The following is an 11,379-nucleotide window of genomic DNA, read 5'->3' as shown; positions in this document are numbered from 1 at the left end:
CATAGTTGGGGGGGGCAGGGGGAAGGGGAAGGGTTAGGAGAAGGGGCAAAGGGGTTGGGAGATACAATCAATCTATCTATCTCTATCTCTATATCAAACCCTAATATGCAAATAGACCAAATGGTGGAACAACCGAACAACCAGTCGCTATGATGTGCACTGACCACCAGGGGTTGCATGTGGAACATGGTGGGTGTCAGCCACGGCAGGATGGTGGAGCAGGTGAGCCGGGGCGCCAGACCAAGGCAGGGCGACTGGTTGCTGTCATTGGGGCGAGCCTCTGGTGGCTATTGAAAATTCTTTGCTCTCGCGCACTGCGGTCCCACCCTGCACTCACACCTGCTGCGGGCGCCAGCTCCCTCAGTGCCATCATCGGGTATGAGTGGCAGCTGCAGGCCCTGATCGCCCCTCAGGGCCTCTCTACCTCCCCCTGCTCCTGAGGGGCAATTGGGGCCGGCAGCCACCTCTCGCACTCGCTGCTGGCCCACTTGCACCCTATGCTGGTGCTGGCCCCAATTGTTCTGCGCTTTCAGCCAGTGTGCATTCTGATGATTTAAATAACGTGCAGCTTGCCCCCAAACGTGCGGTCCCTGGTGTATGTCTTAGAGATTGCTATGCGGTACACAATGTGTTAAAATGAGGCAGAGAGGGGCAAATCACATTCCGTAGGCTTTAATATAATCATGATATGCCAAAACTGGTCAACCGCTTGCTAAGATGTGCGCTGACCACCAGGGGGCAGACAGTCAACCGGTCAACCAGGCGCTATGATGTGCACTGACCACCAGGGGTTGCATGTGGAACATGGTGGGTGTCAGCCACGGCAGGATGGTGGAGCAGGTGAGCCGGGGCGCCAGACCAAGGCAGGGCGGCTGGTTGCTGTCATTGGGGCGAGCCTCTGGTGGCTATTGAAAATTCTTTGCTCTCGCGCACTGCGGTCCCACCCTGCACTCACACCTGCTGCGGGCGCCAGCTCCCTCAGTGCCATCATCGGGTATGAGTGGCAGCTGCAGGCCCTGATCGCCCCTCAGGGCCTCTCTACCTCCCCCTGCTCCTGAGGGGCAATTGGGGCCGGCAGCCACCTCTCGCACTCGCTGCTGGCCCACTTGCACCCTATGCTGGTGCTGGCCCCAATTGTTCTGCGCTTTCAGCCAGTGTGAGTGGGGCTGGTGCCGTCAGCATGTGGGAGCAGTGGCGGTGGGAGCAGGCCTGCTGGTAGACAGGAGACTGGGGCTGCAGCGGGAGGAGCCGGATGGGGGTGCAGAGGATGGGCTCTTGTGCCCACTGCAGCCTCACGGCCCACGGTTCCTTTCAAGGTGCAAATATTCATGCACTGGGCCCCTAGTGTCTTTATAGTTTAAGAAGTTAACTCTAACATGAAAACTTTGGGAATAAAGGTTTTTGAACCAAGATGAGACATGCTTTATTATCTCTGCAATTCAAAAGTAAAGTAAAGCACTCTGAATTTCTTACACAGCACTAAAGGCCTAAGTTCTGGGAAACTCTCTTCACCTGAACATGCACTTTAATAACAATAAACTCCATCTCATAGAATTTGTAAGCATTCTTGATCAAAATTCACACTCATGGTAAGTAAATCATGCACATAGTTCAAGAAATTTTGAATATTTATACATTAAGAAACCATGTGACTATCACTTAAAACATCACTTCATCATTATGGATCCTTCCTCACCAAAAGTATCAGAATGCGCAAGAATGAAAAAAACCAAACTTACATGCCATGATCAATGCATTCTACAACTTTGCCAAAGGCCCCTTCACCCAAAGTGTCCACGATTTCATCTAAAGTGAGGGGGAAGAAAGAGTTAGTATAAGAACCGGAGTACTAATCATCTAGTTATTTAAATAATGAATGCTTAAGCGTGGAATACTTTCAAATGATTCTCTATCAAAGCATAACTAAGGTTTCAGCACTCAAATTATTTTATTTTCAGCTGCTACAAAGACAATTAAATAGAGCTATCTTTCTTGATCTAATCTCAAATTTCACTGATTATTTTGGAGCTTTAGAGTAGAAATATTTAAATACTATAGAAAAGAAATACAAAATAACAAACCCACCAAGAAAAAAAAAACACCAAAAAACAAAGAAGCAATGAAGAATTCTTTAGCCCCCCGCTGACAATCTATTCTTAAAAAGATTATTCTGTCTGCAAAGTTTAAAAAGTGTTGAAAAATATTCTATACATCTTGCTCTTAGAACGTCTCCACTTTGACAGATCAGGTGACCCTCCTCATCATCCTCTATACTCCTGGATCTTTTCCTTCGGTGGCTCTTCTGGAACGGCAAGTGGGCAGCACCAAGATCGTCCAGCCAATCAATATATCAGAGTGAATTCAGGGCAGAATACGCAATTCATTTCATTCAGCGGGGAGATATTCAGGCATTCAGATACACGCCAGGCCACAAACGGTTGGCAGGAGCAATTTCAAATTCAGTCCCCAGAAATTCACAGGGCACAGTTTATGTTACAGAAGAAAAACATGGCAAGGAACAGATTTTCAGATAAGATACTTAAAGTGGCAATAGAAAAAAACAACACAATTGTCTCTTTAAAATACTGATTTAATTGAAGTCTGAAATTAAAGAATGCAATGTCATGTTCTATTAATCTCTTGCTATAAAATAGCATATGCTGCGAGTTGAAATGTCTAGTTTGTCAGAAAAATGTTTTAAAATGTCCAAGATTAGTTGAAATTATTTAGCAATATATTCAAATATACATAACTAAAATAAAAGGGAAAAATAATGGCTGGTTAATTTCAATGTTCAATCTAATCAAAGCTAGTTTTACTGAAGAAAAGTTGGAGAGGAAAACAGTATTTCAAAGATTACTGATCAAACAACTCGGAGTGTTAAAAAAAAAGGGGCAGGTTTTTAAAAATACATTTCCCATTCAGCACCTATCTTCAGAACTTCAGTGGAACTAGCTGCAGACAATAATGCAGTGTGCTATGGGATGATAATATACAGGGCATTTAGGCATTCACCTGTGCAACTTTCCATATTTGCTTCTAAGTATCAGAAAAGGGATTTCTTTTAAAGTAAAAAAAAAAAAAATCAAAATGAAAGATGGGGGTTCATTATTTCATAAAATTATATTATAAAACATAAAAACAATATTTTTAGTATTAAAATCAAACTTGTGATGTGGTCTATGGGAAATGAAATGATTAATATGGGCAAATGAGGACTAACTAATAAATACAGATTAGTTATGAGCATTTGGAAGTTTCCTTTAAGGATTCAAGTAATATAAACAGAATATACAATATAATTCAAGTATTAAACTTATTGGCTCATTAAGAACTTTATACACAAATAAATATCCACCCCAATTAAAACAAAATCACTCATACCGAATGTGACTGATGACTTGAACAGTGTCTATTATGCTTCCTTTTAGGACTGCTTCTCCTGCTCCGGACTGAAGATTTACTGCAGTGAATTCGGTAACTGCTTTCAACATCTCTGTGATAATGCCTAGGAACGTATCTTTCGCAGTACTCATTTCTGTATTCATCAATGTATCTCCTGTCCCGATAATCTCTCTCATTCAAGGATCTTGCTTCTAAATAATGACTGCAAACACATTAGAAGGTTTCAAATTATTCTCTTCATTCTAGAGTAATGTGGTTCAAACAAAACATTTTCTCAAGAATTCCTGGTTTAAACAGCTAACTCAATAAAAGAAAAAAATTCAAATTGATGAATTAGAATTTATACTTATAAAACTTAAGAAATAATTTCACTTTAACCAATAAGCAAATGGGTTCCTATTTCTCTATTATATATACTACTGTTAAGCACTTTATATCAAGGAACAAAGCTTGAGCCAAATCATTCCATTATGTTCAGTGTTTACTTGATAAATGTCTCTTTGTCTTCTGGAGAAAGTTAAAACCAAAAATTTACAATACCGCATCAGATTTATGACATATGCATCTGCAACTAAGCTTTTTTTCTTCACACAGCCACACACCATTAGGGGCAGGCAACACAAGATTCCTTTCTCTTTTAATGTGATTTTTAAATATCTCTGGCACACAGAGAATTCTTTCATAAAAGGTGGTATTTTAGATCTAGAAGGAATCCTAAATGTACTGCAGCCCTTTCATTTTACAAATGATAAGATCCCTAGAAGAAAATGATTTGCAAGGATTGCAGAACACATTCTAACTGATTAAATGGACAAATTTTACCACACACATCACCTATCCCATGTCCTTTCCTTTTTGTATTTCTAACTTCCTGTCATTCCTTTAAAAAATAGACAAAAGTAGCTTTTAAAGATTACTTCATGGGCCAAAGACATCTAGAGTATATCCCCTTCAAATGAGAAAGGGATCTTGTAATTGCTTGCCTAGAATTACAAGAGACCCACCACCCTACTCCCTTTGCATTTCTAATATCCTATTATGTCTGCTTGTAGTAAAACACACAAGAATTCTATATAGAAAACAGCTTCATTTAGTGCCACAGTGGTTAACTTCTGAATCTACAGATCCCTTTGAAAATCCGAAAGATCTGGGCCCTATTTCACCAAGAAATGCACCAATGAATAAACAAAACTTGGTAAGGAATTTCAGAGATCATAGACCTCAGCAAGTCAATGTATCCCAGTTAAGTAGCCTTGGTAAGATGGAAAGAAAAGGACATAGATTCAATTGGCCCAGTTTCCCGCCCCCCTCTCTACCTGGGTTGAGTGTCCTCTTCAACAGAGTGCGAAGCTTCAAGAGGATGCACATGGAGCACTGAGGGAGAGAGGGGACACCTGCCCAGTCAGACAAATCAGCTAAAATAATCCTGACAAGCAACGGAGTGACAGATGTTGACTAGGTTGCCCTCACCAACCCCTCTACTTTCCCCAGAATATGCTGTTACTCTTTTCTCAGAGGGCTGGTTTAGGCAGAAATAAAGAGAGGCATATCTAAAATTGCTACCCAACAGAACTGGCATCACATACAGGCTATGGAGATGCAGAAGCCCCCTTTCCCCTTAGTCTTAAGTTTTCCCCATTGGAAAAACAAATCAGGATATTAAGGTAAGGCTGTGGGTCTGGGTCAGGGGTCTAATCCGTTGGCTTGGATCTATCACAGAGAGATCTCACTAGAATTTACTATTCTCTTAAAGGCATCCTTCCTATAAAAGCCCAAAATCTTCCTATCAGAAAAAAACACCAGTAATCTTTAACTGGAATAATACATGAAATTAGAGCTGCTCATAATCCATGAACAATCTATAGAATAACAAACATGAGGTGAAGTAATACCATGAGGATAAACTAAAAAGATGAGGACCTCTTTAATCTGTAACAACCAAGGCTTAGAGAGTATATAAACAAAGTGTATAGAATTATAGAGGCTCTGCGGAGTGAACAGGATGAAAAGATTTAATTTCTAAAAATGTTCACTAAATGCCCACTGTAGTCCTTCAAAATAGCCAAGACTAATGAGGCTATTGACATTTGTTTGTAACTGCACACAGGTCCTGTACAAGATAATATATACATAAGCCCTGCCAACAAATGGACTGTTTGAGATTACTCACATAAAAATAAAGCACAACAATGTAGGAAATACTGAAAGGTTGCATATGAGTGCTGAGGGTCATAGAAGGGAAAGCACTCAAGCTTCTGAAAATGGTCAGGGAAGACTTCATGATAAAGGAAGAGCTACATCTTAAAGGGAAGTCAGGGTCTGGACAAAGTGGAAAGTAGAAATGACAGGGGAAAGAATGGGATATTACCATTTTATACATTCATAGACCACTTCTAGCCACAATGGCTTAGAGAGGTGGGTTTGTCTATGCATTACTCGGAAAAAATAAGACAATTCAAGCAAGAGCAATTTTCACACAGGGAAACATAGGCAATTAAAATTCAGGGGTCCTCAAACTCCGACCCGCGGGCCACATGCAAATACAAATATTGTATTTGTTCCCGTTTTGGTTTTTACTTCAAAATAAGGTATGTGCAGTGTGCATAGGAATTTGTTCCTAGTTTTTTTTAAACTATAGTCCGGCCCTCCAACGGTCTGAGGGACAGTGAACTGGCCCCCTGTTTAAAAAGTTTGAGGACCCCTGAATTAAATAAACTGGGAAGAGACCATCCAACATCTTGCATGCCAGGCTAAGGACTTTAAAATTTAGGGTTTATCAAAGGGTGGTTGGTTATCAGCAATATAAAATAATGGAATTATTAAAAATGCAGATCACTGGGCCCCAGGGTCAGACTCAATCTAAATCTTGTAATATTCATTTTAAACATAACTCCAAGATGATTTTATTCACACTAAAGTTTGAGAATCATTGATACTGTGTTAGAAAGACATTAAAGGATTTTCACCACAATATATAAAGGTGGTATTTACAACAGCCACTTCACTCTTCCTAATACACTGTGCATAATTGACTGATTTAAATTTGTAGAAAGGGATACCAATTGACAGGCTACTGCCAAAAGACAAATTAGAAAGAAAAGCCACTTTGCAATACATAAAAAAGGTAAAATAATTGACATAAAATAAGTTTTCATAAATCATTAAGAAAAATACATTTTAGTAGAGAAATATGCTAAGAATACAAAAAATAATGTTCAAGTAGTCAATAAATATGACAGTGGACAAATTCACTAGAAATTAACAAAAATCACACAGAACTCTATTTTTGGCATTTCAAAATAGCCAAAAGTGGTGAGGGAAAGGAATATAAGTTGGTATAAAATTTCAAGAAAAAGACATTAATATGCAGCAAGAGTTTATACCCTTTAACTTGAAAATGTCCCTTAGAATCTATTTTCAGAAAATAATCAGAGGCATGATTCGAATATGTATTTTAAGAACAAGTAATTAGAAACAATTTATATCCAAACAATGGCAAGTTACCTTCTTTATACTTTTCTGCATTTTTAAAAGATTTTATAAAACACACTTTTTTAAAGACATGAATCTTCAAAAAGACTATTAAAATATTCTAGATTATGGAGAGCAATCACCACCAGACCTCTCCAATGCCAAAGTCGAAGAAGCTACTGGCCTGGTGGTTAATTGGATTTAGTATCATGTTACCGTAGTTAATTATGAACATGAAGTTTATCACTGAAATCACGACGTAAACAATGTATAGTAAACCTGAGTGATTAGTATTATTATGATGTTAAGCCTTACAGAGTATTTTGTATTTCATTAATAATAGGGTATAGTTACTTTTCTATTATACATTAATTAGCTCAGGTCATTAAAATCCTATCAGAAGCTACCCCCTTCCGCCCAAATAACAGTATAACTGTGAATGATCAGCCTGCACTACCATCAAGCTCGCTGTTCTACAGAACAAGTCTGTTTTAGGACGGAGAAGGAAAAAAATTACATACTGTTTTTTAAAGTAACCCCAGCTGGCTAATTTAGAAAGCAATCTGGTAAACAGTCCCAACGGAACATCTGCACAAAACAAGGAGAAAACATAGGACCAACAAAACAAATGAGAAAAGAAAATTAATGGAAGACAGGATGATAGAAATTCTACTCACCTAGCCTTTTTTAAACTTTTAAGAACTTTAAAATTCCTTAAATTTTCTATTATCTCCAAATTTTACACCAGTAATAATACACTAAAACAAAACATGTTATTAGAAATTTTTATTGAGACCCTTTACTAAATTACTGGCTGCTACCTGTACAAAGGAATGGTTTTTATAATAACCACACTTGTAAAACCCCCAAATATATCCACTACTGGCCTTCTCTACAAAAACAACCTGTTAAACATAGTCTAAGCGACAAATCCGCAATGTACTTTAACATACCCAAATAGCATATGCTGTTTTTTTTCATCTGGAGTTATAGTCTCCCTGTCCCTCATCCATTGAACATTAAAGGAGCACCCTAACATACATACCTCCCTCATATATACAAGTTTAAGGCACTGAGTGTCCTATTACCAGTATTAACATTTTGTGTCTTACCCTACATTACTGGCAGCCTGAACTGAACTGTTCCCACCATTCCCAGAGAGACATACACAGATATAAGGGTAGGAAAACTGTTTTTCATAGCTTTAGCCTCAGCACATATAGTGTCTAGCATATAAAAGGCATTCAATAATTTGTGAATATTTGATTGAATTATAAAATAATTGACAGATGAAAACTACATAAGTTAATAATAAATCACTAAAACTATTTATGTTAAAATGCTACTAGTTCAATTTACCAATCAGATTCTTTAAACTGGTGATGTGGTTCACAATGTCTGTTCTCTTGTGTACTACTGTGGGATCTCCTCTTCCGTTTGTGGCTTCCACTGTAGCTTTCATGGCTCCAGCGCTCTCTACCATCCCAATGAGGGCAGTGAGTTCTTTTGGAATGCCGCATCTGTTAACAGAAACAAAAAGTGAGTTGTGGAGGTTATATATGATTGCTTAGCAAATAAAATAATATACATGAATGTTATTTAAATATAAATACCCAGAACATGGGGTCATATGGGCACTAAAATCTTTTGTAGGCAGTTTCCCAAGACATGGGGTACTATTCCACTGGCATGTCAGATGATTTTAAGTGTGATGAAGGACTTTACACTTAGGACAGATCTGGGACTAAATAAGGAATCACACTGTGAGACCTTAATGGATTTTCTTGCAATTCTTCTGGATATTCTCAGCTTGGTGCTTGCCTTCAACTAACACTTCCTAATAATATTTAAAAAATATAAAAAGAACCAAGGTTCAGTCTTCGAGCCTTCAACAGTATCTAGCCAGAAACGAATAACATTTTTTGGTTTTATTTGTACCATTACCTTATTAAAGTAAATCAGTACCAATCTGCTAATTAAGTTACTGATATGATTCCTTTTAAATATGAACTAATAAAAAGGGAAATACAAGTGTCATGCAGCTTTGGAAAAATTCTGCAATACAAATAGCTTCAGTCAGAGAAACACTTAGGGATACTAAATAAAGATGTGTTAAAAAGTATAGCTGGTTTGGCTCAGTGGTTTAGAGTCAGCTTGTGGACTCTCTATGAAGGGCACATGTACCTTGGTTGCAGGCTCACTCTTTTGGGCCCTTCCTTTACCCCCATAACTCATTTCCTAAACCCATTTCTTCTAGGAAGTACTTCTTCTACCTCTGTAATTTACCAAATAAATGCTCTCTTACAAAAATAGAGAGAGAGAGAGAGAGAGAGAGAGAGAAAGTATAGAGTCATCAATGAAGCTTCTTTTTTTTTTTTAATTTTATTGACTTTTTACAGAGAGGAAGGGAGAGGGATGGAGAGTTAGAAACATGGATCAGCTGCCTCCTGCACACCTCCTACTGGGGATGTGCCCAGCAACCAAGGTACATGCCCTTGACCGGAATCGAACCTGGGACCCTTCAGTCTGCAGGCCAATGCTCCATCCACTGAGCCAAACCGGTTTGAAGCTTCTTTTTCTCAAACATACAAGAGTTCCTCTCTCTAAATCTTTTGACCCTTCAAGTATCAAAATTGTATTTTAACCACATTAGAAACTCTTTAAAACAGAGGTGGTTAAGCACTCTTAAATGACAAGCAAAATTACAACATGCGATTGACATAGTCATTATTATGACCGCCCATTATTATGCAATCGTTGCAAAACTTATGTGTCCGCTTTAATTTTTCCCCATCCACTATCAGTCTGCCACAACCAGCTCACCTCGAACGAGGCACACTTCTCAAATAACCAAAGTTATCAATATGCAAATATTAAAATTCAAATAAGCATCTTAGGAAAACCAAATATTTTTATTTCTCTAAACAAGCTCACTACTTTAAATTTAGTTCTCCTGTTAGGAAGTGTCCCTCTCTTCCCCACCCCCGCTAACGTTCAGAAATATTTTCTCAGGTTAAGAGAAGAATCCTGGACTCACTCTCTATGGATAAGGCTCCTCCTGAGTATACACAAGAAGAGAAAGATTACCTAGAATTATTAAACGACCTCTAATTAATAAAGAATCCTAAGTGCTAGGATCACAAGATATTGTTCAAGTAAAACGCCAAGTGTCAGGAATGCAGATCTGCTGCAACAATGGTATGCTCCACCGAAAAACGGTGCCGCACGAAGGACAAACCTCTGCCCATTTCTACCCTCACAAGCACCAGCTAAGCTAAACAAACACACACCGGGACGTGCACTCGCAGTTCCTCGGTCGCCCGGCCCCCACGGCCAGCCTTTGGCACCGTAACAGACAGGAACTAATGTTTCACCCTGGAAAACCCAGGTCCCGAAGGGCTTGAGCTCCGACAACACAAACCCTAAAGGCGGCTTCCCCAGGGTCTCCCGACCTGCCTTCCGCCTCCTCCGCGGAGCCGAGCCTCCGGGGCCGCGAGGCGAGCAGCCAGGGAGGAGTCAGTGGCAGAACCGCGGTCTATCCGCCCAGGACATTAAATCTACCATAACACCTACGCACCCTTCGATTTTAATTTTTAAAAAAATATATTTTTATTGATTTTAGAGAGGAAGGAAAAGGGAGAGATAAAAACATCCACGAGGAGAGAGAATCACGGATTGGCTGCCTCCTGCAAGTCCCCCACTGGCGATCTAGCCCACAACCTGGGCATGTGCCCTTGACCGGAATCGAACCTGGGACCCTTCAGTTCACAGGCCGACATTTACCCACTGAGCTAAACCGGCCAGGGCGCACCCTTCGATTTTAAAGCCGACCGGCCGAGTTGTGTCCGAAGGAACCCCAGGCGCCGAGGCCCCAACCCGGTCGTTTCTCCGACACCTGACTTCGACCCCTAAAAAGAATGGGATGCCACTCAGCCCAGCACACCCCACCCGAAACTTTACCTCTGCTAAAGCAAAAGGCCCTTTGCCGAGCAATGAAGCCAACCCACCGTCTTAACTCTCCAGCCTCTGCGACAAAAACCTTGCAAAATGGCGGCAGCTCCGTCTTCCTAAAATCCCCAGGCGGCCTCCAGCTCCACCTCCGCCACGCAATCGCGCCTGCGTGACAAAGCCTCGCGCGCTCCCGCCCCGCCCTGAAAGGGGCGGGGATATGTGTGACGTCATGGGCGGGCCGAGCCCTTCACACTGCGGCTGCGCGGGCCAGGTCCTTCCCGCCCGAGCCCAGGTGAGACCCTCGCGACGCCTCAATATGTTTTTGTTCTGGGAGATGCCGGCTGCACCTTGGGAAGAAAAGTCTGTTTCCTGCCCTAAGCCTGTGGCTTGCGTTTCCTCCTTTTGCGGGGAGGTTATCCTGAGTGCGGCACCTCTCGGCTGAGCCAGCCATGGCCTCGTTTCCTGCCCTCCCTCTCCAGTGGGCCAGCGCCAGCGCACTTTGGCCGCTGGCCCTCAACCTAGCCCAGGACCTCAACCCCAGACGGAGTCCAC

The 11,379-nt window shown here is 40.9% G+C and overlaps 1 protein-coding gene across 7 annotated transcripts in view; it reads right to left on the bottom strand.

The window, feature by feature from the left end:
- Positions 1–10,994, bottom strand: part of CLK4 (CDC like kinase 4) — a 23,229-nt gene extending 12,235 nt beyond the window's left edge. The window contains exons 1-6 of one of the 7 annotated variants that reach the window (XM_006762838.2): positions 10,837–10,994; positions 8,236–8,396; positions 7,398–7,464; positions 3,385–3,607; positions 2,212–2,302; positions 1,740–1,806 (exon numbers count right to left, since the gene is read on the bottom strand). In XM_006762838.2, coding sequence (XP_006762901.1) covers positions 1,740–1,806; positions 2,212–2,302; positions 3,385–3,607; positions 7,398–7,464; positions 8,236–8,359 — 572 coding nt within the window. In that variant the 5' untranslated portion in view covers positions 8,360–8,396; positions 10,837–10,994. Of the gene's footprint in view, positions 1–1,739; positions 1,807–2,211; positions 2,303–3,384; positions 3,608–4,721; positions 4,780–7,397; positions 7,465–8,235; positions 8,397–10,836 lie in introns of those variants that run through there. The other 6 variants (XM_006762839.2, XM_015563330.1, XM_006762841.2 and 3 more) reach the window with 6 other exon arrangements.
- Between the last annotated feature and the right edge of the window lie 385 nt (positions 10,995–11,379).

The sequence above is a fragment of the Myotis davidii genome, unplaced genomic scaffold (assembly GCF_000327345.1).
Source record: "Myotis davidii unplaced genomic scaffold, ASM32734v1 scaffold438, whole genome shotgun sequence".
NCBI lineage: Eukaryota > Metazoa > Chordata > Mammalia > Chiroptera > Vespertilionidae > Myotis > Myotis davidii.
Note: the sequence above shows the minus strand (reverse complement) of the source record. Positions and strands in the feature narration are given on the sequence as shown.